Source organism: Amblyomma mixtum, chromosome 2 (genome assembly GCF_055824585.1).
Source record: "Amblyomma mixtum isolate Tamu chromosome 2, ASM5582458v1, whole genome shotgun sequence".
Classification (NCBI taxonomy): Eukaryota; Metazoa; Arthropoda; class Arachnida; order Ixodida; family Ixodidae; genus Amblyomma; species Amblyomma mixtum.
The window spans coordinates 262,304,855-262,329,169 of NC_143013.1; the positions used below are offsets into that span (position 1 = coordinate 262,304,855).

The window sequence follows — 24,315 nt, forward strand, 5'->3', positions numbered from 1 at the left end:
GGTGCATTTCAGAATTGGCTCAGCACGTGCACTAACCTTTACTCGTTTACTGTGCCAAAAAATGACAGCCCATACACTGGGGCAATTGGCAACGCTTTCCAGTACTGGTACTGCATTGCGAGATGTACAGATTGTTTAGCGCTCGACGCTAGTTCCACAGCCAAGTGCTGGTACAGTACTCCAAACAGTGCCTGCGGTGCCTCACCTGGTGTGCTCAGGGTGCTGCCAGGGGAGGGTGCTCCCACAGTGCCGGGCGTGCGGCCCATGAAGCTGCCCGCAGGCGAAGGCACCACCTGTGATGACGACGGACTGGGAGCGTAGCCTCCGGCTGGAGACTGCACCATCTGGCTGCAAGGGCAGACACAGGCCGATTCCACGGTGAGACCACAGTGAAAGTAGGCAACATTTTGGGAAAGACCAGAAAAGGGACAGACAAACAAAAGGGAGATGTGGTATATATCGCTGTGTTTAAGCCGACTCTGAATACAGGTCTACCACCCAGTTTACAGTCCCCGCTGGCCAAAAAAGTCGGCACGCATACCGCATCCCCCCCTCCCTCCACCATGGGAAGGCACCATGGCCACATGCAGCAGCTCAAAACAAGAAACGCGTAATGATGCAAGTGAAAATCAAAGGTAATAAAATGGCGCCCCATACTGCCAGCACTCCTGTAGTTTCAAATTACAATACAACATCCACACTCGAGGGGTAACCAGAAGTTAGCTCTCACGCTGTATGCCACCCGTAGGGAAAAGCGGCCTCCAGCATGAGAGAACTGAGTAAACGGTGCACAAATCAAATTTTTGTAGCAAAACCGATTTGCACCCGGATTAACTATTTTTTTTATTACATGTGGAGTTCCATGCATCCGGCTGGCAATGGGCATCGGCACACTGTGCATACTAGCCGTGACTCACCGAAACTACCTTAGACTCCGCAAATTGGCCACAAATAGACCCCTGCTATGCGTTTAGGGTGACCTCTCTTTACCGAACAGCGAATTTCGTGACACCGGACATCATAGAGATCTTGGTATGACGACAACTCTAATGCTATTGCACTAAAATTGGTCAAATTCAGTCATAGTAATGACTGGCTCTACAGTGAAACTGCCTGCTATAAGCAGTTACAGTATGAAGAGTCCCAAAATGAACCTGTTAAATGAAAGGTGGGGATTGTGGCATGCACAGATTCAGGCGCCCAAGGAGACCAGAAACCACTCCAGGGAACCCCATTTAAAAACCCCTAATAGGATCTAATAGGATCACAGCAACATCAAGGCGATGTTTCCTGTCAACCTTGTTCTGCACAAGCAAATACTAGCAATTGTTTTGAGCATTGCCACATTTTCTCCTGCAGAGAAGATAGCCTGCAGACGGCCAAGAACAAACCTGACATCTGTCCCCATTTCACTGATGGAATAAATCAATGTTCCATGTAAAAATCACACCAGTGAACTGGTACATATCCATACAAGCAGCCTCAAGCGACAAGGAACTCAAACTCAGGTCTTACCTAGGCACACTGTTTGGCAGGGACGGCCCTCCCACTGGCGATGGGACAGCACCCTGATTGCTGCCAGGGCCTTGGCTGGAGACCTGAGAAATGAGAAGTGGAGGGATGACCCAACTTCACCTCTTTCACAGCTCATTTTCACAGAAAAATGAAAAGGTGTTTGCATCAACATCTACCTCTGAAAGAGGTTAAAGAGACTAAAAATAAATTAGAGGCTTGAACACAATTTGGCACAAACTGCTTGCTTGGATATGCCTACCTGTATGCATGTAACCTGTAAATGTATGCATGAAATGTAATAACTGCTTTATTCCTGCATTTCCATTTTCATTTCATACAAAGCAACAGCAGGTTCGTACGAGTGAACTGTTTCTGATTGCATTTTCAACGCCATAAAACTTGTGCTTTGTATAATGCATGTCATTTCGCTTACGCACTTGGCACTGCTGACCAGCCTGCCTACCCGCACTCGGTGCTTAGGCGTGGCAGTGGAGGACTGCGACCGCACAATGCTTCTGCACAATGCACTAAAAACTTGGCGGCTTAGTATTTCAGGGCACAAATGTGGCACCAAAAAGCTGACATGCAAGCACAGTATCCACCTTCAGTCTCACAAGACAGCATATGACTGCATTTTGATACCTCAGGAATGTGTTCTGCTGAGTTCCGATGCCACTTGCATTCATTTAACGGTGTAAACACTAAAACTGTCCTTCTAATTCCTCTTCTTCTTCTTCTCATTATTATTATTATTTTTATTATTAAATATCTACAGGCACTTACCGGGGCTACACTAGCAGCAGTGGGGACAGCCAGCTGAGATGCCACCACTGATGTTGGGGTCGCTTGGCTCTGGAACTGGCTGGGCACAGTGCTGGCCTGCTGTGATGCCTGCATCAATTAGAGAGGGCAATGCTCCCATGAGCATAAATCAGGCAAACGCTAACTGAAGCTAACTATGGCAACTTATTTAACGCTACACCATCACAAGCCCAATTCCAAGAAAACTCAAAATCATGTGGAAGATTAGGCATTCAGTGGTGAACAAACGACCTCAGCACATGAACGGCAAGTCTGCCTTCCTGGAATGGAACGAAAATAAGTTAGCACGGTGGCAGACCTTTCGGCAGCACACAGTTACAAATCTGGGTCCTTCTTTCCTAATGAATCTACTAACAGAAGGGAGAAAACACGCGGAGTCAAATTGTTGATCTCTGACACTATGACAATGTTAGTGTAGTTACCAGGTGTATTACAAGGTTATTTATGCTATGCGGCAGGAGCGAAAAATTCGTCTGGGACCTGAAAAGCACCAAGCCTGAATTGCAAAGGCTCAGGTGCACCCAAACGACCTAACATCAGCGCTGTGCCACAAATATGAGTCAAGGTTCACTGCAATAAAGTTCAGTGCTTTGCTTCAAGAAAAAAATTATGGTTGATTTGCATAGTGAGGCCAAATGTGAATTAGGCCACGCCAGCAGTTCTGTTTTTACTTCGGTTCCAGTATTCAGATCCAGTGTCCACAGATGGCAGTTGTTCGGATAGCGTTAATGGGCTAATGTCCATATATGCGGAATTGGTCGTTCTCTACATTCACAGATCCCTGGTAGCCTTACTACCCTTCCTGGCGCAGTGGTGCAGCGGTTAAGCTGAATGCGGGGAATGGCCACTATAAGTGCTAACACACTAAAAACTCCAGAGCTTAAAATGGCAAATTCAGCCAATGTTGGCACCAAAAACAGGCGCAAGTCTGAAATTTTTACACTGCACACTGCATGGCTCCCTGCAATCTAACGTAATGCGAAGAAACTGAGCGGCAACCTACCTCAGTGACATTACACAACCAATGCTGAGCTAATTGAATATGCATGCCAGATTCCTACCATATGCTAGAAACATCACCTGCCCTGGCATTTCCACATCAGGGAATGTTTCTCTCTAGACCTAGAGACACACAGAACTGTAAACATGCCCTGAAGGAGATGTGTCATCCAAGGCATGTCTACCAAGCCTGAAGGCACATAAAAAAAAGCGAATGCCAACATAATGGAAAACCAAAGAAAAGTGTCACAGTAGGGACTCTGTAGGACTACACTGAGCAACACTTACTTCAAGGAGCGAGCATCACAACCAAAACTTGGAAGACAGTGTACATACACAAGAGTTACAGCCGAGGAGATGCATGATGCACACAGACCACAGCAGTTGCAACACTCAGCACAGAACTCTAGCATTTGTGGCTAGAAGTTGGGCCAAAGTTCAGCTCTGAATTTAACAACACCACTTGCCCCTGCCTCACGCAATTCATTCCCTGAAATCTCCTCAATGCTGCTCCCTGTGCACTTCGTTCTCGAGTCTTTTAAGCAAAAAGTGCAGTGAATCCGTCCAGTATTTCCGGAGTGGTCACTCACCACGGAGACGTTGGGCACGGGTCCCTGCGGCCGCAGCTTCTGCATGGTGATGGGCACACAGTTGCCCATCATCTGTGCCTGCTGAGGCCGCATCTGGCCCTGCAGCTGGTTCTGCAGCTGTCCCTGAAGCTGTCCCTGAAGCTGCCCCTGGAGTTGGCCCTGCAGTTGACCCTGCAGTTGGCCCTGCAGTTGACCCTGTAGCTGTCCAGGCAGCTGACCAGGCAGCTGACCCTGAAGTTGCCCCGGAAGCTGACCCTGGAGGGGGTTCTGCAACTGGCCCTGCAGTTGGCCCTGAAAAAGTTAAGAGGAAAAATCACAATGTGTACTTACTGCTCGCCCCAAAAGTTTCAGTATTCAAAGAAGAAACCAAAGAATAAGTGCTGCGCTCTAAAATAGCGCAGCTCTTAGGCGTCGCCGGTCCTGCATTCCGTGTCGTAGTTGGCATCGGCATTGTCAACAAAACTGGTTGTCCAAGTAACAGAGCGAAACACCAAAATCAAAACCAATAACGGCACCAAAAACAAAAGGTAGCCATGAACAATGAGTCTGGATCCTGGCCCAGTACTCTGCCAACGCAATAAGTCATTCCCAATGCCTCTGCTTCTGCAATAAACTTCCTCTAATTGGTCAGGAATGGGAGCATACATCAGCCAGTCAAGTAGCAATGTTATGTGCGATTCGTTTCCCGGATTCAAGTTCGTTAGCCAATCATAACAGCTAACAAGATGACAGCTAGAGAACTGCCCAATCATGGACCAAATCTTAGCCAAGGAGATGCGCAAAAAGCTTTGCGAATATGGGCAGATTTCTTTCTCTTTGGTGAGAGCGACAGATGATTGGCCAGCAAGTTTCTCGCGGCAGCTTTCAAGTGGGCTGTTTGTCAAATTGCGTCAAACAGCATCAGCATCAATATCGTCAGCAGCATCATAGCTATGCCCATTCCAGGACAAGCTCTCCCAATTATCTATAATTGCCCTCTCTCGTGCCATCTGTGGCGACGTAGTTTGGTTTGGTTTATAAGATCTTATATCCCAAAGCATCTCACGCCATGAAGAACACTGCAGTGGAAGCCTCCAAAAAATTTATACCATATGGGGTTCATGCACTGACATCGCACAGTTCAAGAGCCTCTCACATTTCGCCTCCATCGAAATGCGACCACCACGGTCAGGATCGAACCCGCGCCTTTTGGGTCAGCAGCCGAGGAGCATAAATAACCACTGAGCCACCATTGTGGCTCTGAATTTTGTATTTCCCAACGTTCGTTGTGTCTGTGACCATAGGCCTAATGTACATCATGATGGTCACGTCATGTCTGCGAGTGTTCATTTTAAGTGGGGCCATTATAATCGAGCTTGGTGATGCTAATTGTGCCACTGATATATTCTGCGCATAATTCCTCAGAACTATGTGGAGTACAGGTCATGTCCACTACAATGAAAAACAAAAAAAAATATGGAGTTCCTTACCATAGCTTGTGCAAAAAGTAAGTGGCGCCGTTAGCTTTGCCGTTTTCACTCGTAACACACACTTCTATGGATGATGATAATGCTTGGTGTTTTGAGTCACATCACTACTTTAGGCCATCTTGTGCATAATCAGGAGTTAGATTTAAAATTGACATTTCCAGAGTGTATTTGCTTCGCCAAACAGCACACACAGCCTTATGGTCGCTGGAGTACACGGAAGGAGATGCACTTTATGACTATACTCCGTTTCATACATCACATGCAACACTGTCAAGGCTAGCGCTCTTGTTTGCGCTGCCTGCACCTGCAACCAAAAAGCAGTGTGTTACTCGTGGTAAATGCTTTGCCTGCAGGCTTACCACATGGCTCATTTGTCATGCATTTGTCATGAGCTTGATTAAATGCACTGTTATTGCTGATGACCCGCTGTCACTCTCTCATATCTTAGACCACTCAGCCACAAAACAAGCGTGGACTAAAATGCCTCCCTTTATTTTCCCGTGCGGACTGCTTCCGTACCTTTCACAGCGCTGCACCTGACGTATAAAACAGGGTATAGTCATTTTGTTTATAGCCCACAGAAAGCATGTTTCATCGTAAGGGGTGCAAGGAACCACACATTTTCATGGCAAAGGAAGCTGACAACAAAATGTCCCAGCGATGTGAAGCACTGAATTTTTGAGACGTGTATAAAGGTGCCTTGAGCAAGGGTGGTTATCAGCGTGAACATAGGGAGGTCATTCACAAATGCTGATTCGCTGCATGGAAAACTTAAATGGTGCTGGCGGTGGTACCTGAAGTTGGCCCTGAAGCTGGTTTTGCAGTTGTCCTTGAAGCTGATTTTGGAGTTGCCCCTGGAGCTGGCCTTGCAGCTGCCCCTGAAGTTGATTCTGAAGTTGCCCTTGCATAGGTCCTTGCTGAGGCTGTGACGTCATCATCATGTTGCCCACTTGCATCACTGCACACAGAAACATGACAAGCTCATCAATCAAAACAAAGAAGGACAGGAGACTGCACAAACATTTTGGCTATTCCAAAACCGTTAACATCCTCATCGCCATCAGCTCAGTTATATTTACTGCAAGAGAAAGGCCTCTCCCAGTGACTTCCATCTGGCCTTGCCTTGTGCAGGCACACAGCAACCCTACATCAGCAAATCTTTCAGGGTTCATCACTCAACTTGATTTTATGGCGACCTGTACTATTTTTCTTTTCTCAGTACCCAACTTTCTCAATGTAACTGACCCTCACCAGCTGTTTGTTCTGAGCATTATATATCTGCTTCAGTCCACCTCATCATCTTTACTCTAGCTAGAATACGACTGGCTCATGCTTTTTCTCTCCCTCCCCCCCCCCCCCCCCCTCCCCGCCCGCCCCTTGTTCCTCTCGTTCTCTTTTCTGTCCATTGCACAATGTGCTGTCCTCAGACTCAATTCAAGATTTCCTGACAGCATCCAAGTTCCATCCTCACAGGTGAGTACTGGCATGACACGTCAATAATGGGTATAATTTCTAATAATGGTAAGCAGCTCTTTGTAACCTAGAAGTGCCTGCCAAATCAACACCCCACCGATATAATTTCCTCCTGTTGTTTATAGTTTTTTCTCCCACTTACTATCTATCATACACTGCTGGTCCCTCGAGAAACTGCTAAACGTCACTCGAGTTTTCTTCAAGAAGCGCAAGTGACAACTAGTCTCCGCAAAAAAATGAACATAACAATGGCAGGCCTTGGGTGCAAATGAAGGCGAAAACAGTGAAGTGAATTAGTGTTGAAGAGGACAGTGCTAAGTGAAAGGCTTCACATGAACTTGTTTTGTCCAAACATGCTTTCACAAACATGCAGAAACCACCTGCAAATACACACCACCTTGTAAAAAATTTCTTGTGAAAGACAAATCATGGTGTGAGAATCAACACCAAATCTTTGTAGACATAATACAATGGACGTCAGTTCTAGTCATGCCATAAATATAAATAAAAGCTGAATGAAATAAAACCTCAGGAGACTAAAAGATAACATTCAAGTAGACTAAACTAAACACTGCGCTCCCTATGTATGCATGAAGACATCACTTTGAATGGGCGAACTGTAATGTAACCTCTTAAGCTATGGCATGTGGATCAGTACAGAAAGTAACAGGAACTGCACTGGGCCTATACACCTTAACAGCTGCTTCATTGCAATCTTTTTTAGCGAAGTGCGTTCAGGCAGGAAAGTGAAGATTCTCAATGACAAAATGAACATGGCAAATGAAGCAAAGCGGGACGGACAAACAAAACTGCATGCTACCTAACTAAAAACTGCCGTAATGAATATCTGACCCAACAGCTGACTTAGCAAAGTCACCTCAGTGACAGTCATCGTGATGACTTCAAGAAAATATTCCATGCTCCTTCAAAAGCAGCAGTGGCTTCTTACAGCGCTTACCTCGAAAGGAAATAACTGGTGGCTCCTGCTTCAAGGTTCCCAAAACTGCACAGCAATATCTCCCTGTTATTTCAAACTCATCTCTCATCAGTCTTGTTTAACTGCTTCACTGTCTGCCGCAGTTCTGAACAAGATATCAAGGCAGTGCCGCACGAGCACCCACAGCCAGCTGCAATCGTCCTAGTTCTGCAAAGGGAAGAGTGCCACTGAGCAAGACACATCGGTGTTAGGCTTTGTGCTGGCGCTGAAACGAGACCCTTGCGTGGGAATCGTCTGGAGCAAGCGGAGGGTATCCCCTTTCCTTTGTGTGTCTGGCCATGATGCCCTGTCTACCAGAGAGACTCGCCATTCCCCCCCCCCCCCCCCCCTTGTTTCTTTCTCTTCAGGTTGCATGACAGCTTGTGTGACAGGAAACAGGGCGGCAACAGCATTCCGGTTGTTGTAGTTGCTGCGTGTGGCTTTAGGGCACACATGCGTCCAAGCCTTCAAATAGAGGCTACCCTCGAATGTGTCAGAAAAAAGCTTGGTCAAATGCGCTTTATGCGAAAGGCTTGAACACAATGCTTTTGTGCACAGCTACCTCTCTACAACCGCACCTCGTTAAAGAAACAATCTTTGCCCAACCTTTTCCCATTTGCAATCGCACTCGATGAGTCAGTGTTTTCTGATAAAGAAAACTGAGGTAGCTCAGAAGAGCAAAAACTTGCCCGACACACGATAACATTTTTATGTGTGTTTCATGTCTAGGAAATTCACAGGATAACTTGCAGCATTTGTAAATGAGAAAAATGAGAAGGCTTTGTATGGCAGAGGACATAACACCACCGAATGGTGACACTGATTGATCCACAATACAAATGACAACAGATGACAAGAAAAAATACAGATATGCACTGTGGTCTGAGGCAACATGCACTGTAGCAATGGATGTCTCGAAAATGAATTCCTTATGGTAGACTGTGAGGGCTAGCACTACCTGTATACTGTTTCTGACATTACTTTGGATCTGAACTGCATGCAGATTAGCTAGCACTTAAAGGTGCACTGAAGAGGAATCTGAACTCGTCTTTTTGGCGCGGGAACTCGATCTACACGTTCCGAGCATTCTTAGAAAATTCCGACTTATTGCCCTGTGTGGCCGATTTCCCTAATTAAATTGAATTAACGTCCAGCTCCCGCCTTTATTTTTTGAATTCTCCCCGTACTGTGGGCGGAGTCGACCAACGGAGTGCCTTTCAGCCAGCTCCGTGGAGGCTTTGCTTTCGCTTTATTTTGTTTTTTAGGTTTCCATGAATAAATAGTTTCATTCGCAGATAATATAGCCGCAAAATAAGCACGCAGAAATAAAAATACGCGCGGACTATTTGCTACTATGGATTACTACGTATTACTCCGCCAATGGCAGAGCGGCAAGCCGCCACGGGACTGGGTGAAAGGCACCCCCCGTGTTGGTCAACTCCGCCCACCGTACGGGGAGAATTAAAAAAAAAAAGGTGGGAGCCGGACGTTAATCCGAATTTGGGAAATCGGCCACACAGGGCAATAAGTCGACGTTTCTAAGAATGCTCGGAACGCGTAGATTGAGTTCCCGGGTCAGAAAGACGAGTTCAGATTCCTCTTCACTGCACCTTTAAGTGAAAAACCCTTCAATGCATGCTTGCCTGGCTTTTTCTGACAATTACTCAGTCCCTAACCAGGCATTCTGGTGTCGAAATTAAATTTGATGGTGCTTGCACCGGGTAACGAGAAAGCCTGTCGCCACAGTTGGGCTGCACTCACAGCGTGGCTGCTGCATGGCGAGCGGGTTGAGCCCCGGGCCACCCTGGGGCGGCTGGCTGCCGTCCAGGAGCTGCCCCGGTGCAGGCTGACCGGGAGGCCCCGCGCCGCCGCTGGCCCCACCCTGGGTGGCCATGGAGCGTAGCGCCATCATGGGGTCCGTGGGGGGTTGGCCTGCCCCCGCACCGGCGCCGGTGGGTACCACACCGCCGGGCGCGCCACCAGCGCCGCCGGCACCTCCACCAGGTGGCGCCACGCCACCCTGCTGCGGTGGGCCGCCCATCACGCCACCGTTGGGCGCCATGTTAGCCTGGGGCGCCTTCTTGGAGTCTGCACAGGACGAGTAAAGAGGGGGAGGAGACAAGGTGAGCGGATTTCAACGCTAAATACTAACTGCTGCGGCTTGGTAGCCAAGAACTACAAGTTTCAACATTATTTCGCCAGTGTGGTGAACTATTAGCAAATATGTCATTATGAAAACTCGTGCAAACTGAAGTTTGTTGAGAGAAAACTGACGCCAACCAATATTTTATTTTTGCCCAACGTTTCGGGACCAACTCGGTCCCTTCTTCAGGGGGGACTAAAGTGTGCCAGCAGCAGCGGGGCGCAGTCCACTAACGTGCTAACAAAGGCAGAGCGAAGGCAACACCCCGCTGCTGCTGGCACACTTTAGTCACGCCTGAAGAAGGGACCGACCGAGTTGGTCCCGAAACGTTGGGCGAAATTAAAATATTGCTTGGCGTCAGTTTTTTCTCTCAACTATCTCCAAAACTCAACCAGACGGACCTCCGCCGAAGATGTTTTCGTTCAAAACTGAAGTTTCAGACTTCAGGATTACTAGGGGTATACCTCTCTTAGATGAATTGTGAACTTCTTGATAACTGCAAAAGAAGCACTCGTAAGAGCCGAACAAAGTGTGGAAGAATTAACATGTTACTGGTGCACGAAAATCCAAGATAAAAGCCGCGTTTGGACTGCGCGCTGTTGCGTCCCGGCGGACATCTCAAGCGTGGTTCCATTTCTCTTTCAGCCATCTCGCTTCGAATGGCCACGTTTTGTGCAACCCCCCCCCCCCCCCCCCTTCGCCACACATTTCTCGTGCCCGTGGACTCGTCCATTCGTGACACTCGAGCCCCTGCCCGCGGCTGCACCCTTTGTTTCGCACAGGAGGCAAGGGAACACCAGCTCACGTGTGCAAAAAAACAACGTACGTTGCTCTCTGTAAGGCAAACAGCGTACGTGCAACCGAAAATTAACGACCTCCACTCCCCCTCTCCGAGTATGTGCGGGAGAGAGGGAACCGGAGTGAGGCAAGGGATGAGATGAAGGGGGGAGTGAAAGAAAGAGGGCTCAGGAATAATTTCGACCACCTGGGGTTTCTTTAAAGGGACCATGAAATTGTATGTAACTGAGGTTAGGAAAAGCGCACGAGCGGTCGGTATTCCATCACTCGTCACCGCACCGCAAAAAAATTTAAACTACAGCTTCATTAAAACCGAAAATATCGGCGATTAAACATTATTCTCCTCCTCACCCCCACTCAACTCATACGCGCCGACGCGCCAGAAAAATAAAACGGCGGGCGGTTTAGCGTTGCTAAGCGCGAAATTTTGCGCGAAACCACGGTGGGCCACCCAGATTTTTAAAAATTTATTTGTCAATTGTAGGGTCCCCGCGGAGCCTTTAAATGTTATTAGAATACCCCCAAAGGACACCTCTATAGATCTGTAGCAGTAGAATATGACCATGAAAATCATTTCGAGGGTCCCTTTAAACGCGCGCCGACATCGCAAAGCACACGGGAGAGCGTTTTTCATCCATCGAAACGCGGGGAGGATGACCACCGAGGCACTTGCCGCGGGTCTCTGAGGCACCGTTCGTACGCGCCACGAGAAAGGGAACAACCCGGAAATGAAAAACGGAGAAAACGAAAAGATGGTATAAAATCAAAGGCGAGGAAACGGAAACGGAGCTGTGCCTCGCGAAGGTGCCGGAGGGAAACAACACCTCGCAAGGCCGCGACATCCCGGATGGCGAGAGACCACTATCTCTCTGCGCACGGAAGCGCCGGCAGAGAAACGCGATTTGCGACTGCATCCAACACCATCCTTGAGTGCGTGTCGCTGAAGCAGCCGGCACCCGCGCGACTTCGTGCGGCAACATCCAAGGGCAAGGCCGGCATCGGCGTTTTTGAACGCGACTGAGACGTTTCCCGAGACGCCTCTACGCCCCCCTGAAAGCACACGTAGCCCCGCTCGATTTTGCCTGTAAGCGGCTCACAAGCCTGCCCATATTCTTAGTTAACACCCTCCCCCGCGTGAGTGTTGATTATGCTTGATTTCACCTTTCACCCTTTATTTTTTCCCTTTTCCACTCTTTCATCCTGTTCTTCTCATCTTTCGCCCTCAACTGGAGTAGCATGCTAGGCTAACAAACAGGCAGACGACCTCTCCTGTATGCATTAAAGTCTCTCTCCCTCCTTCCTCCTCCCCCAGCTTTCACCCCATGGTGTGTGCTCAGTGAGAGAGGCAGTTACTGCGCCTTTCCTTTTCGTGTATACCCCCCCCCCCCTTCCCCTGCATTCTACATGGTGCTCGGCTGCTGACCCAAAAGACGCGGGTTCGATCCCGGCCGCGGCGGCAGAATTTCTTTGGAGGAGAAATTCTAGAGGCCCGTGTACTGTGCGATGTCAGTGCACGTTAAAGAACCCCAGGTGGTCGAAATTTCCGGAGCCCTTCACTACGGCGTCTCTCATAGCCTGAGTCGCTTTGGGACGTTAAACCCCATTAACCAACCATTAACCAAACAGAGGTAAAAGCGAACTAACAAGATGGAAAGACCCTCCACGGTGGCTCAATGGTCAGGGCGCTGGGCTAATTAGCGGAGTACCCGGGTTCGAACCAGGCCGCGGCGGCCGCGTTCCCACAGAGGCGAAACGAAACGCAAAAGGCGCGCCGTGTTCTGTGCGATGTAACTGCACGTGAAAGATGCCCAGGTGGTCGAAATTACACCGGAGCCCTCCACTGCGGCACCTTTCTTCTTACACCCCCACCTTCCTCCCTGACCTCATGGCGCTGTTTGACGTCATAAGTGCTCCACACCGTAGTCGCGTGGCTTTCAGTAAAGGCCAACGACGACCGAGACACTCAAGACGAGGCCGTTGAATGGGCCTGTGCGGTCCGAGACATGCATGGTCGGGACATCCCCTACTGACCACCACCTCTTTCGTTCAATACTCACTCAAGAAGGAACGGCCTGAACTGCGGATGTGTTCAGAAACATTGGGTTATAGGAAAGGGGAAAAGCAGCTGTCATTTCTCGGTGGACACGCTAATCACGCTGTGAGGGAAGAGATGGAGGAAAAGGGAAAGAAGCGCTGTAGTGGAGGGCTCCGGATAAAGTTCCGACCACCTGCGTGAGGCCTGAAAAAGCGCCAGAGGTGCCGGGGGCCGATACACCTGCGCATACGCGCGCAAGAAAGAGTATGTCGGCCATGTGACTGCATGCATCGCAAGCATGCATTCATTCAAAGCCACCACTGGTCTCTCACCCCATTTTCTTAACAGACAGTGCCAGCAGCAAGGGCGACGGGCACCATAGAAACTCCTTTCGAACTTCATGTCCAAAAAAAATAAAAATAAAAATGTATAGCTGCAAGTGTTAACAACGAAAATGCAGGCGTTGTCCGACCGCTTACTTCGACGACAACAATCCGACCATTTTCACACAGCAGGGACAGCGTTTTTTCCAGTCATGTACGATAACAGCCACATGAGCAAAACACACGGGGCTCACTACACGGCGATCGCGGCAGCCGACACCGCAGCGCGGTAGGGTCGCGCGCAGCAGTAACAAACAGGTCGCAGCCCGAATACAGCGACCTTGGCTGAACGAATCACTTCTCCCCTCGCAGCGCTGCCCTTGTGAGAATCGCAGCGGATGTGAGTAACATAATAGTGCGTATACAACAGCAAGCATCGGGGTTGGTGTCCAGAAACAAAACGCCAGAAGGCGCCAACCTCACGCAGCCCATTCATAAAGAAAAGGCAGCTCACAATGCCAATCCGCAAACATAAGAGGTCGGCGCCCACCCCCCCTCCCTGTACATCCACCAGAGGCGGAGGGGCACACGCGCCGACCAACGAACGGCCTGGTGTCTTTATCTGCACCGCTCCATTAGACAGCACCGGCAAAATGTCTCCCCCCCCTCTCCCCCTCTCTCCCCATCCTTGATAATGGTCCGGTTGCGACACGCCAGGAGACAGGCATGTCCACCGCCATCGCGTGGCGACATGTCGACTGCCCACATCGCGTCGCAGCAGCACAAGTCCGCGTGACCAACCCAAGGGAGGGAGGGAAGAAGGAGGAGGAGGAGGGGGGGGGGGGGGGGGGGGGGCGTTGTGCGATATAGCCAGCGGCAGCCATTAAAACATCGGTGGTCGGTATATAGCCCCTCCCCAACCCGGGCGCGCCTCTCTATCAGCGTGTCGTAAGGAGCGCAGCGACCACAGCGACAGCAGAAGCCGCGTTTACGGTCTACATGCAACCCCCCCCCCCCCCACCCCCCCACCCTACTACAACACTCTCCTCCTCTTCCACCCGGCCCTGCTGTAGCGACGGGTCGATCGACCAGCAGCCAGAAAGGGCATGTCAGTGCCACCACGACACAGAGGCCGGATATTGCCCAACGCTGACCCCCATAGACGTAACACAGAGGGACAGCGTGTAGGAGATGCATGAGCAAATACGGCCTGCACCGCAAGCCAATGCGTCTATTCATGAACCGTACGAATGATTCCCCCAAAGCGGCAAGCTTTCAGCGACCCGAAGGAACAAGACGAAGAGGAGGGCACGAAGCATCCTTTCCTTCGAGTTGCATCAGTTCGCGGCGGCGTCAACTTTTCGCTCCGAACCCACTTGAATAAACGGGCTCGCAGAGGCGTCCTTTCAGAGACTCAGCTGCAGCGAACACGCCTGGCCACGGAAGGGAACAAAACAAAGAGGCTTTGAAAGCGGAAAGCAGAGCGGGCAACTCGGATCGCGTGACGCAAAAGCCTCGCGCGCTCTGCAGACTGTGACACACGCAATGTTGCGGGCAATGCGTTCATCGACAGAGGCGTTACGTCATCATTCACAGACACGCTCAAGTAACGCTGGTGTTGCAGCACCAGCCCAGCTGGCTCGCGACTGGCGCACGACGTTAATGAGCGAAGATCATTTGGGAGAGGAGGTCTCTGGCTCACAACGGAGCTGATCAATTCTGATTATTATCACCGTTATTACCCACCCTCCCGGGACGGAGTTCAAGATGAAAAGAAAGGAAAGCTGCAGTGTCCGCAGGAACGGAAGGCTGCGGAATGATTTCGACCACCTGGGTGAGGCCTTTTTGAAGCTGGCTCTCCCTGCCTGACTCTCGCTTCCTCTGCAGCAGGGTAACAAATTTTAGTGGAGCGAAATAAAAAAATCGCCGAACAACGACCAATTTCATAGCAACTGGGACTTTCACGTTCGTTTTTTCAGCAAAGTTTAGTACTACTACTCCTACTATGACTGTTATGATTATGACTACTACTAGATCACTTCTAACACACGCTCGCCAACCCTCTGCACCCGCTGTGCGAAGGCTGCGAGAAAACGTTAGTATAAAGTGGTGGTTGCCTTGAAAAAAGAATGAAAGAATGAATCACAATAAGCGTGACTGCGCCATTCTACAGCAAAAATAAAATGTTTCGAGCGTCACATTTCCAGAGGAATCAGAAAACCGTGCATTTGCTTGTCGACAGGACGGTTAGCCCTGCACAGACCTATGTGGCTTCGAGGTCCAGCAAACAGAGACGGTAGCCGACTTACAGTTATACAGCAGTGCCTATGACAATCTGCGCATTAAAAGATAGACAGCACAAAGGAAAGGAAAGGAAACCGCTTTCAAATGGCTTTCAGGTACGTGGCGCTGATGTGCACCTGAAAAAAAAAAAAAAACCTGCTTTCGCACACTACTCCGTGGTGAGCAATGCTAAACCTCCAGGATCTTCTCGTTCCTCTCAACCCGCGAAAAGCAGCCAGTTCACAAGAAGCAGGCTGAAGGGAAAGGCGATTACAATGCTTTCCTTCACCGCTCAGGCGAGTCGACCGCGCGCGCACGTTGGACACCACCGAGAGATATCCTGTCACTTGCCGGCGTACAGTTTCGTTCATTTTGTACCACAGGTGGCCAATTACAAAAGTTTACTACTAGCAGCGTCCGATCAAGCGGCGAGCTAAAACGAGCGACCCCATTTCGCCGGCAACTACAGCTCAGTTAGTTACTGAGAACGAATGACGACTTCAGGACCATATGTAGGGAGCTCATTTAGTTTTCCCCGCCTGGGCTGCAGCTTCTTTTTTTTATTTTTAACAAGATCGGAACTGAAAAGAAAACCGCTACAATCGAACGAAAAATCTTCAATGCCCTCTTCCTGAGGAGCGCATACCACTGATACTGTCCCCACCAGCGCAGGTGGACAGCCGTCGTGGGTGCACTAGTATAGCATGTGCGTTGGCATACAAAAGTGCGCTGACGGACACCCGCCGATTGTGCACTGCAGGTTCACTGGTACACAAGTGCACTGATCGACACCAGCCACTGGTGCAAATGCCGTCGTATAAGAGTGGGAGCGGCTATACACGGCCCTGCCTGCGCAGTTGGTTGCCTCTCCGTCATACCCAATGCTAGTGACGTTCAGATACTCCTTGAATTTCTTCACGCAATATAAAAAGTTACAACCCAGAATGCGAAACTTAATGAACACCCGTGTGCTACAGCACACCTTTTGCTTTTTATTTATTTTTAGTGTCTAGAAGCGTCCTGAAAATCTGGCATATAAAACCGGACACTATAGGTGGCATTCTTATCAAGCCCCTAAACTGCACTCTCAAATTCATAGAGCTAAACGAGCGACAAAGAACCGTTCTTTTTTTTTTCACATTCTTTTTACCCCCTTTAGCGGATTCGTTTCCGCGCAGTCCTCATTTCGAGTACCTCACCATCTTATAAAAAAAATAAAAAAAGAAGCCGAAATTGCCTGACGCGCGGCGTAGGTCTCCGGAGGAAGGGAAGGAGGGATTAGCGGATTATATACAAAATCAATGAGCCGGCCAAGCGAAGCGCAGATCGCGACCGGGAGGATCTGCGCAAACTCCGCACTCAATCCCCCTCCCGAGGAAGGTTCGCGACAACAGCAACAACGGACGACGCTAGAATTTAAGATGAAAAAAAAAATAGAAACGACGATATGGCTCCTAATTACGCCCCGTCTCGGTGATTGCGCGCGCCGCGGCAAATACTGGGTGCGGGGCTACGTCTCATCCGAGCGGCAGGGGTTAACTATAAGCCCCCCCCCCCCCCCCCCCCTGCCCGTCGTACTATACATGCCACCCTCCATATACGGGTCGAACAAGGACGCCTGCAGTCTTGGATGAGAAGAAACTGATAAATCCGACAGCCTGAATATACACACGCAGGCATTTAGCCTAAATTCATTCCACTCCCGTTCCTGGATAGCATCCATGCCCTGAGCGGCAGGCCTGCGTCCCGCAAGTCAAGCAACCTCGGAGTTTAGAAAACACCATCCAAACATGATGTGTCTGAGTGGTGCTGCCCCCGAGGTTAGGCAACACAACTCAGACAGGCGTTTATGTGGTGTTGCCTGCGTTTCTCCTAGAGGCTAGAGAACTTTGAAACCAATCGGAATGCTGCACTTTGACAGACAGGTCCCGTGGAGAGTTTCGCGACTAGTATACGGTCAGGTATAGCTCAGAGAAAAGACGCAGCTACAACAACAGTTCGAGGCTAACCTAAACGTCCGCGATAAGGCCGGGATACGTATACGTCGAATTTCGATGGAGGCGAAATTCTATAAATGCCCGTGTGCTGTGCGATGTCAGTGCACGTTAAATAACCCCAGGTGGTCGAAATTTCCGGAGCCCTTCACTACGGTGTCCCTCATAGCCTGAGTCGCTTTAGGACGTTAAACACCCCTAACCAAACCTGTACGCAGAAGCGAACGGACAGGCAGTCGAAACGCTACCGCGCTCAAGCACTTCACTTAACCGCTCCCAAAATACGCTGAGCGATATTGCGCACGAGCGGAGCTATAGGGGCGCTGAACAGCAGCGACACAGCGGAACCCCTGTCGCAACGCCAGCAGCAGCGAAGCACGACGCTATGCACAACTCCAAGAATCGTTCGATCGCGGCGACATGCAAGCGCACGACATTCCTCCACTGCCCTCTCGACGGCAGAAACAGCAGCAGCAGCAGCAGCAGCGCGGGCGGACACCGTCCCCACTTCCCTCATCTTCCCCCGATTTCTCTCCCGCTCCCCCCCCCCTTTTTTTTTGGGGGGGGGGGGGGGGGGGCAGCAGAGTGAGCTTACAGTGCATCGATCGCGCAAGCAACAGTGCACAACTGCCCCTTCCTTCCCGCCCCTCCATCTCCCCTGCACAAGCGTGTCAAAGGGAAAAAGGGAGTGAAACAGGAGGAGGAGGAGAGAGGAAATGAACGACTCAGCAGCAGCAGCAGCGACGTTGGAAGGGGACACATGCCGGCGCTTGCTCGCGCCTGCAGGTTATTAAACGCGCATATGCATACACACACACCCGCAAAGCGAAGCGCAGAATTCGCGAAAGCGTCAAGCACGCATGGCTCGCTCGCTCGATTTCGAAATGCGAGAGCGTAGAATTTGCACCGAACGGAGTAGGGAGAAAAGGGAAGAAAGGTTCGAAGGGAACGAAGAAGCGGACAAATCGCTGCGGTTTTGAGCGCCGCTTGTCAAAAGGCGTTCACGTCAGTGCGGAGAACGACGACGCGCACCCAACATGTTGGCGGCGCTGTGTGCGCACTGTGATGAAATTGGAGGGGGGGGGATCATCATTTCACGCCGGCGTGTGAGCTCTACATAAGCAAAGACTGCCGTCGCTGCGCGCCATGCAAAGAGAACTGCTGGGAAGGGAGATTTGTCCACGCGACAATGCGACGAGACCGGGTACTCCCTCGCAAACATTTAAATTGGCAGTCCACTGGCTGTTTACAATCTGTTTGCTGACTTTCTAAAAAAAAAAAAGCGTTTGTAACGATTCGCAGTGGGCAGAGGGTTTGCAGAAAGCTAACACGCGCAGAAGCCAACATTTCAGGTATTAGTGCATTAAATTCAAAGAGCAAAACGGCAATCAAGACATTCAAAATATAATTAAGACAAGAAGAAACGGCCTGGCTCCGTCACACAATGAACACACCCACAAGAGACAACTTCAAACTCAGATTACCTTCAAGCCGAGCGTTCGTGAAGTAACCTAACAGACGCAGGTTACCAGGAGACTTGACTATTCAAAAGTGCCTACACCTAAACACAACAGCGTACACTGTAAACACAAATAAGCCCAAATAGGAATATAAATGGCTAGTGTCCGCTTTTAAACTCCTTATTGAAAATTGCGCAATCGACTTTAAGTAGTAAAAAAGAGGAAATCCTCCTTTTTTACTGCCGTCGCGAAATCGAGGAGTAAAATAAAGCATTTACATGATTTTACTACTTTTCCAAGAAGGAGTATGTCGGCTTCAATACTCCTTCAGGCCCTTTATGCACTCCTTAGTGTCTGCCCGCCGCCTAGTGGCAGCTGCCGGTTCGCTGCACTTGCAGGTGACGACGCCGGCTCTGTCGTCGCTGCCTGCTCGCCTGTGCTTTTGCTGCTTCACGCACGTTTGTCATGTTACAAGACACCGGATCGCCGCAACCTCGCGCACCAAGGTGCGCCACAGACAGTGCCTGTGAAGCCCCCAGTGTATTCGGAGAACGCTTGGTGTTGCATCGCCTGCGACGGCAGTCTGCGAGAGGCTTAGCCAGCCGAGCTCAGCCGAGCCAACATGGCGGTGTGTGACGCGTCGACCTCCCCGAAGCCGCCAGTTTGCCACCCGCTCCTTTGCGCGCTCTTGTCGTGACGTAAGACTGGACATCATCGACCTTAGCAGCAACGTGCTGCAATGAACGTCTCACTCAAGCCAGCAATATGTGCAGAAGCAGCGGCTAGTCATTCATTGTCTACGCAGCATACAAGTGTTGGCTGCTGCCGTTTCGCCGCGCCGACATGGCGATGTGTGTGTGACGCACCAGTTTTCTCGACATCGTCAGTCCCTCGTTCTTTCGCTGTATTGCAAGAATACTAAAGACCGGATTATCATCGTCGTGTGTTCTGGTAAGCAGTATTAAACTCTCCTTTGATGCCATAGACGCGCATGCACTTCACGCCGCTCCCTTTTCAGTGTGCGTAGACTTGCTGTGAACCACGGGTGCGCCGAGATGAAAGGCTTAACGAGAACAGCAAAACAGCAAAGGCTTCATTGTGGTCCGGTGGAGCCAACTCACACAGCAGGCATGAAGTAAGTATCTGAGAAATTTGTTGTTGCATGCGGCTGAAAAAAAGAGTGTGGCACTGCAGTCGTGGCTGTTACGCTAACATGTACAGCTGGAAGTACGGTCAGTTCTTCTAGGGACCAAATTTTCTTCATGCGTTCACGCCCCATGAATGTGGAAAAGCTGTACAGGCAATGACAGGTGAAAATGCACAGCCTTGGGGTCTGTGAATTTTTGTCACGTTATTACGAACAGTGCTGAGAACCGTGCCCTAATCGGTTGCTTCCTTTCCTGTGTTTTAAGAGGGCCTTGTTATGCAAACAATGCAAGCGATTTTATTCTTTTCAGTCATAGCACAGGACATGGCGACGCCTTAGCGCTCACGGAGATTAGCTAAACTGTTACATTTTCCGAGTTGGTGGCATCTTAACGTTGCAGCGATTTTCGGCAGCGGACATGAGGTTTCTACCATACTGAACGCTGCCTTTTCTGGATGGTTAGGCGTCTAGTTCCAAAATGTGGTATCTTGTAAGCTCTTCGCATTTGAAAAATGTTAAAAGAAGTTTCCACTTCGCGTGCAGTTTCCGAACACATTCCATTATGTGAAACTCGTGGAGGCAAGCGTTCCGGTTCAGACTGCTGATCCCAGGAAGGCAGCCAAAGAAAAAGAATAAAGCTTACGCCAGTGTACGAGATCCCCTGCTCGTGCTGGACGTAGTACATTGGCGAAAGCAAGCATTTCCCAGAAAAACTGAAGCAGCACAAAGCGGATGCCAAACAAATGAACAAGGAAGGAAGCGCGGGTTCACAAGACTGACTTCGAGGGAACTATCCTTGCATCCAGTGTCTACGATCAGTGACCCGGCGGATGACTAACCGAAGGCTTAAAAAAGGCAAGCTGTGACTCACTCGCAGTCACACCTGCTGAAAGAACCAAGAAGATTCCCAAACATGTTTTTTTTTTTTCTGGTTGGCATTATTTCCCGAAAGTATATTCCTTACCCAGCTAGATAGACCTGTCTAGAATGTTTTCTTTTGAACCCTGGCCACGAATGTGAGGGCAAAGCTTAACAGAAGACAGGTGGCGGCGGGAGGGTGGGTCTGGTGGTAGCTTTCTATTCCTAACAATGCCTTCTATGTCAGTCACCCTTGCCCTGCCTTTGGCCTATACACAGAATGAGGACGTCTTGAAAATGCGTAGCTGCGGGCTCTCCCATCAAGGAAATTGCATGTAAGCATCCGCTGCGTGTATGCAAAGCGCTGTCTTTTGTTTGCATGTATTGATTTCAGTAATTGGTTCTGATATGGTGCCTGAAAAGCATGAGGAACCTCTGACAAGTAAAAAAACATTGTATCTCGAGGCCTCTTTCGGTGCAGGAACGCAGCCAAAGGCAGCGCGAATGCGCAAGTGCCTCCGTAAGACCATTTTATTTTATTTTTTTCAGTTTTATGCTTTGCGGAAAAAATGTTCCCTATCGATGCTGCTTCCCATTCGCTGTATTGCCTTAACGTTTACGAAAGCGGCTCTCTGGAATTTGTGATTCCCTGAAAACCGCGTTTAGCCGCTGTCATCCGACAGGGTACAGGTATGTATTAGCTAGTTGATTACCTACTATGTTCTGCTAGCTAATCTTTTGTCACGAAAAAAGTTTAAACTTCAATAATACCTACTTTATTGAAAAGTGCACTCTGAACGGTTGACTTCTACACTTGAAGCACGTCATACTTCAAGCTTAGAGGTGCAATTCCACTGATGCATTTGTTTTTCTAATCTTTCTTTCAGAAGGAGCCTGTATGTTGACAGCGAAGCATTTCAAGGTTCCCTCCTTGCTTTCAAGTGTGGCATCTCTATTTTCATTCCTTTGGGTATTTAAATTATGTACCCAAAGACAGCGTGGGTTAAGGCACTCTTCTTTTCTACAGGGGCCAATACATTGGTTCTCTGTAACCGTCGAAAGCAAGCTGCCGAACACATGTCTCAAATTTTTTGTACCCAATAAAATATTGTTCGAAATAAATCACTGTAAGTTCATCGACGCATTTATCCTGGAATATCAAGCTCTAAAATGAGCCTTCCATACGAATACTTTATTTCAAATCGGCTTCCGCATCAAGTGAAGTAATATACTCATCTGGGAATCATAAATGTAACCCTATAGTAAGAAAAATTTCTCCAAAAATTTCCTGTCGAAACTACTTAAAAGGAACAGGCACGTACTCCTGAAATGTACTATAAAAGTAGCTGCAAAGGAGTATATAATACTTCTATTAATTGCCATGCTAACTCCTTTGTGATCACAACTTTACTCCTAAATAAACTCCCGTCTGCAGAGCGGTAACACTTTACTCCTTCTAGCACTCCGAAAGTATCCCTTCAAGCAGAGGAGTAGACGATATACTCCTATTCTGAGGAGTATAAAAACCCCTTTTCGGGAGTGCGCTACGCGATGAGGCATTTACTCCTATCCGGGTGTTTTTCGGTTTGCAGTGTATGTACTGAGACCGGCAGGCGGTATGTAAAAGGAAAACGGTTTGGAAGAAAAAAAAAAAAGACAGGAAATCGAGAACCGCGCAACACGCGCCGATATATCCCACTCACAAAACTCAGAGACCAAGGCTTTTTGAAAACATAAAAGAAAAGAGATTGAACAAAGGCGTTGCATTTCGCTATCCCCATTGTGTAGGGAGCGCGCCTCGGGAGTTTACAGACCCCGCTATGGGCGCGCGCTATGTGTAAATAGGCACAAAGGGTTGAGCCTGGCGAGAAAGGCGTTCCCCATTTGCGCGTGTGCAGGCGTGGAAAAATTTTCCTCACTCAGCGCCCGCCCATTTCGCGGACCGGGCAAAGGGGCGTACGACGCCAACAGGGTAACAACGCAAGATGGCAGTACTGAATGGACAATGAGGACAAATCGAACTTCGCCCGTATTTATGCATAGGTACTAACGCGTTATAATCAGACTATACACGCTGAAAGCGAACCTTTTTTGTAGTCCAGAAAAGACCAAAGAACGAAATATAGGTGTCACCACGAACGGCTGTTTTGTAAGCAAACTGCGGTGACGTCAAGACAGTTTTCTGTGCGGATCACTGAGGCTAAGCTACATCGCCATTCAATCCCATACGGCAATCACGGAGTCATTTTCGATCCTGACGTCACGAATCTGAATCGAGTGGAAGGGGGGGGGGGGGGGGGGGGGAACACAATTTCGCTCAGCAATAAGTGCGTCTTTTGCTGAGTGCTGAACAAATGTCACGATAGCAACAAAGAGGCAAACGATAAATTTTTACTGAAAAAAAAATCGGATGCACGAATCACCAGCGACACTTGAATGCAGCAGCGCGACAGCAAAGCGGACAGAAGGTGCTGCTTCATGAGCCACCGCAGACAAACCGACGTTGGCCTATACACTTAAAAAAAATATATACTACTGCTTTCTAAAAAAATAGTTTTTTTTTAAACGCGAACACTTGCCATAAGGCACAGTTTGGGCTCGCTGTGCTATACAGGAAGCCGTGTAGGCCGTTTTCATTCAGGAACCTGAGCAGGCCATCCCGCTATTATTATCATCATTATTATTATTAGCTTCTATTAACTAGAAGAGGCAAATAAAAAAAACATCCAGGTATAGACGCCACAGAGCATTTTTACAGGAAAGCTATGATGACGTTAAGTACTGTTTCTATCTTTTAGACTCCATAGCAATCCCCTTCCTGCCAGCGATTGCGAAATCCATCATTCTTGCAACGCCATCAGCAACGCTGCGAGTTTGAATTCATGTTGTCGCAACGTGATTTCCATATTTCTAATCCAAATTGGTTAATTAATCGATGCATCGTTTTCTGCCGAACAGGTAGCGACATAGTGCACATTGAGCCAAACAATATAGTCTTACCAAGAACAAAAATTGGATGTAGCTGTCCTCCCTGTCCCTTCAAACGCGAAGTTTACGGCCAAAAGGCCATGCTGTGGACGAGTGAAGGCCGGGACATATGTGAGGCGAGCGCTGAAAATTCGTCTACTGCTCGACACGGATCCGGTGTCGGGCGTCGTCTGGATGAATGGCGACTCAAAGCAGAAGGCGAATCGTCAGCACGCAAGTCAGCGAGAGTATTCCTCGTCAAGTTGTCAACCCTGAAAAGACGAATTTTCACCGAAAACAGCGCGTAAAATGTTCGCGCATAGTGTGGTCAATGCGATCCAGGTGGCGTTACAATCAGCGCCATCTCTGAGTGCAGGGCGGTGTATAAAACAGCAATCGCCGGCACTCCCTCTCTGATACGCCCTACTTCGACCCAGGGGAGGGCCGTTTGTTCTCGCAAGTT

The 24,315-nt window shown here is 49.2% G+C and overlaps 1 protein-coding gene and 1 long non-coding RNA gene across 5 annotated transcripts in view; one reads left to right on the forward strand and one right to left on the reverse strand.

Moving 5' to 3' along the window:
- The window catches only part of LOC149363805 (mediator of RNA polymerase II transcription subunit 15-like), a 136,878-nt gene that overhangs the window by 18,331 nt on the left and 94,232 nt on the right, over positions 1–24,315 (reverse strand). For 3 of the 4 annotated variants that reach the window (XM_089573738.1, XM_089573741.1, XM_089573740.1), the window contains 7 exons: positions 9,606–9,932; positions 7,827–7,871; positions 6,190–6,353; positions 3,927–4,217; positions 2,299–2,406; positions 1,516–1,598; positions 206–348 (listed from right to left, as the gene is read on the reverse strand). In XM_089573738.1, the coding sequence (XP_089429864.1) occupies positions 206–348; positions 1,516–1,598; positions 2,299–2,406; positions 3,927–4,217; positions 6,190–6,353; positions 7,827–7,871; positions 9,606–9,932 (1,161 nt within the window). The remainder of the gene's footprint in view (positions 1–205; positions 349–1,515; positions 1,599–2,298; positions 2,407–3,926; positions 4,218–6,189; positions 6,354–7,826; positions 7,872–9,605; positions 9,933–24,315) is intronic. The other variant, XM_089573739.1, reaches the window with a different exon arrangement.
- LOC149363806 (uncharacterized) lies at positions 18,997–22,435 on the forward strand. The gene is made up of 3 exons (XR_016289116.1): positions 18,997–19,831; positions 19,899–20,015; positions 21,773–22,435. It is a non-coding gene; the product is annotated as an uncharacterized LOC149363806 (long non-coding RNA).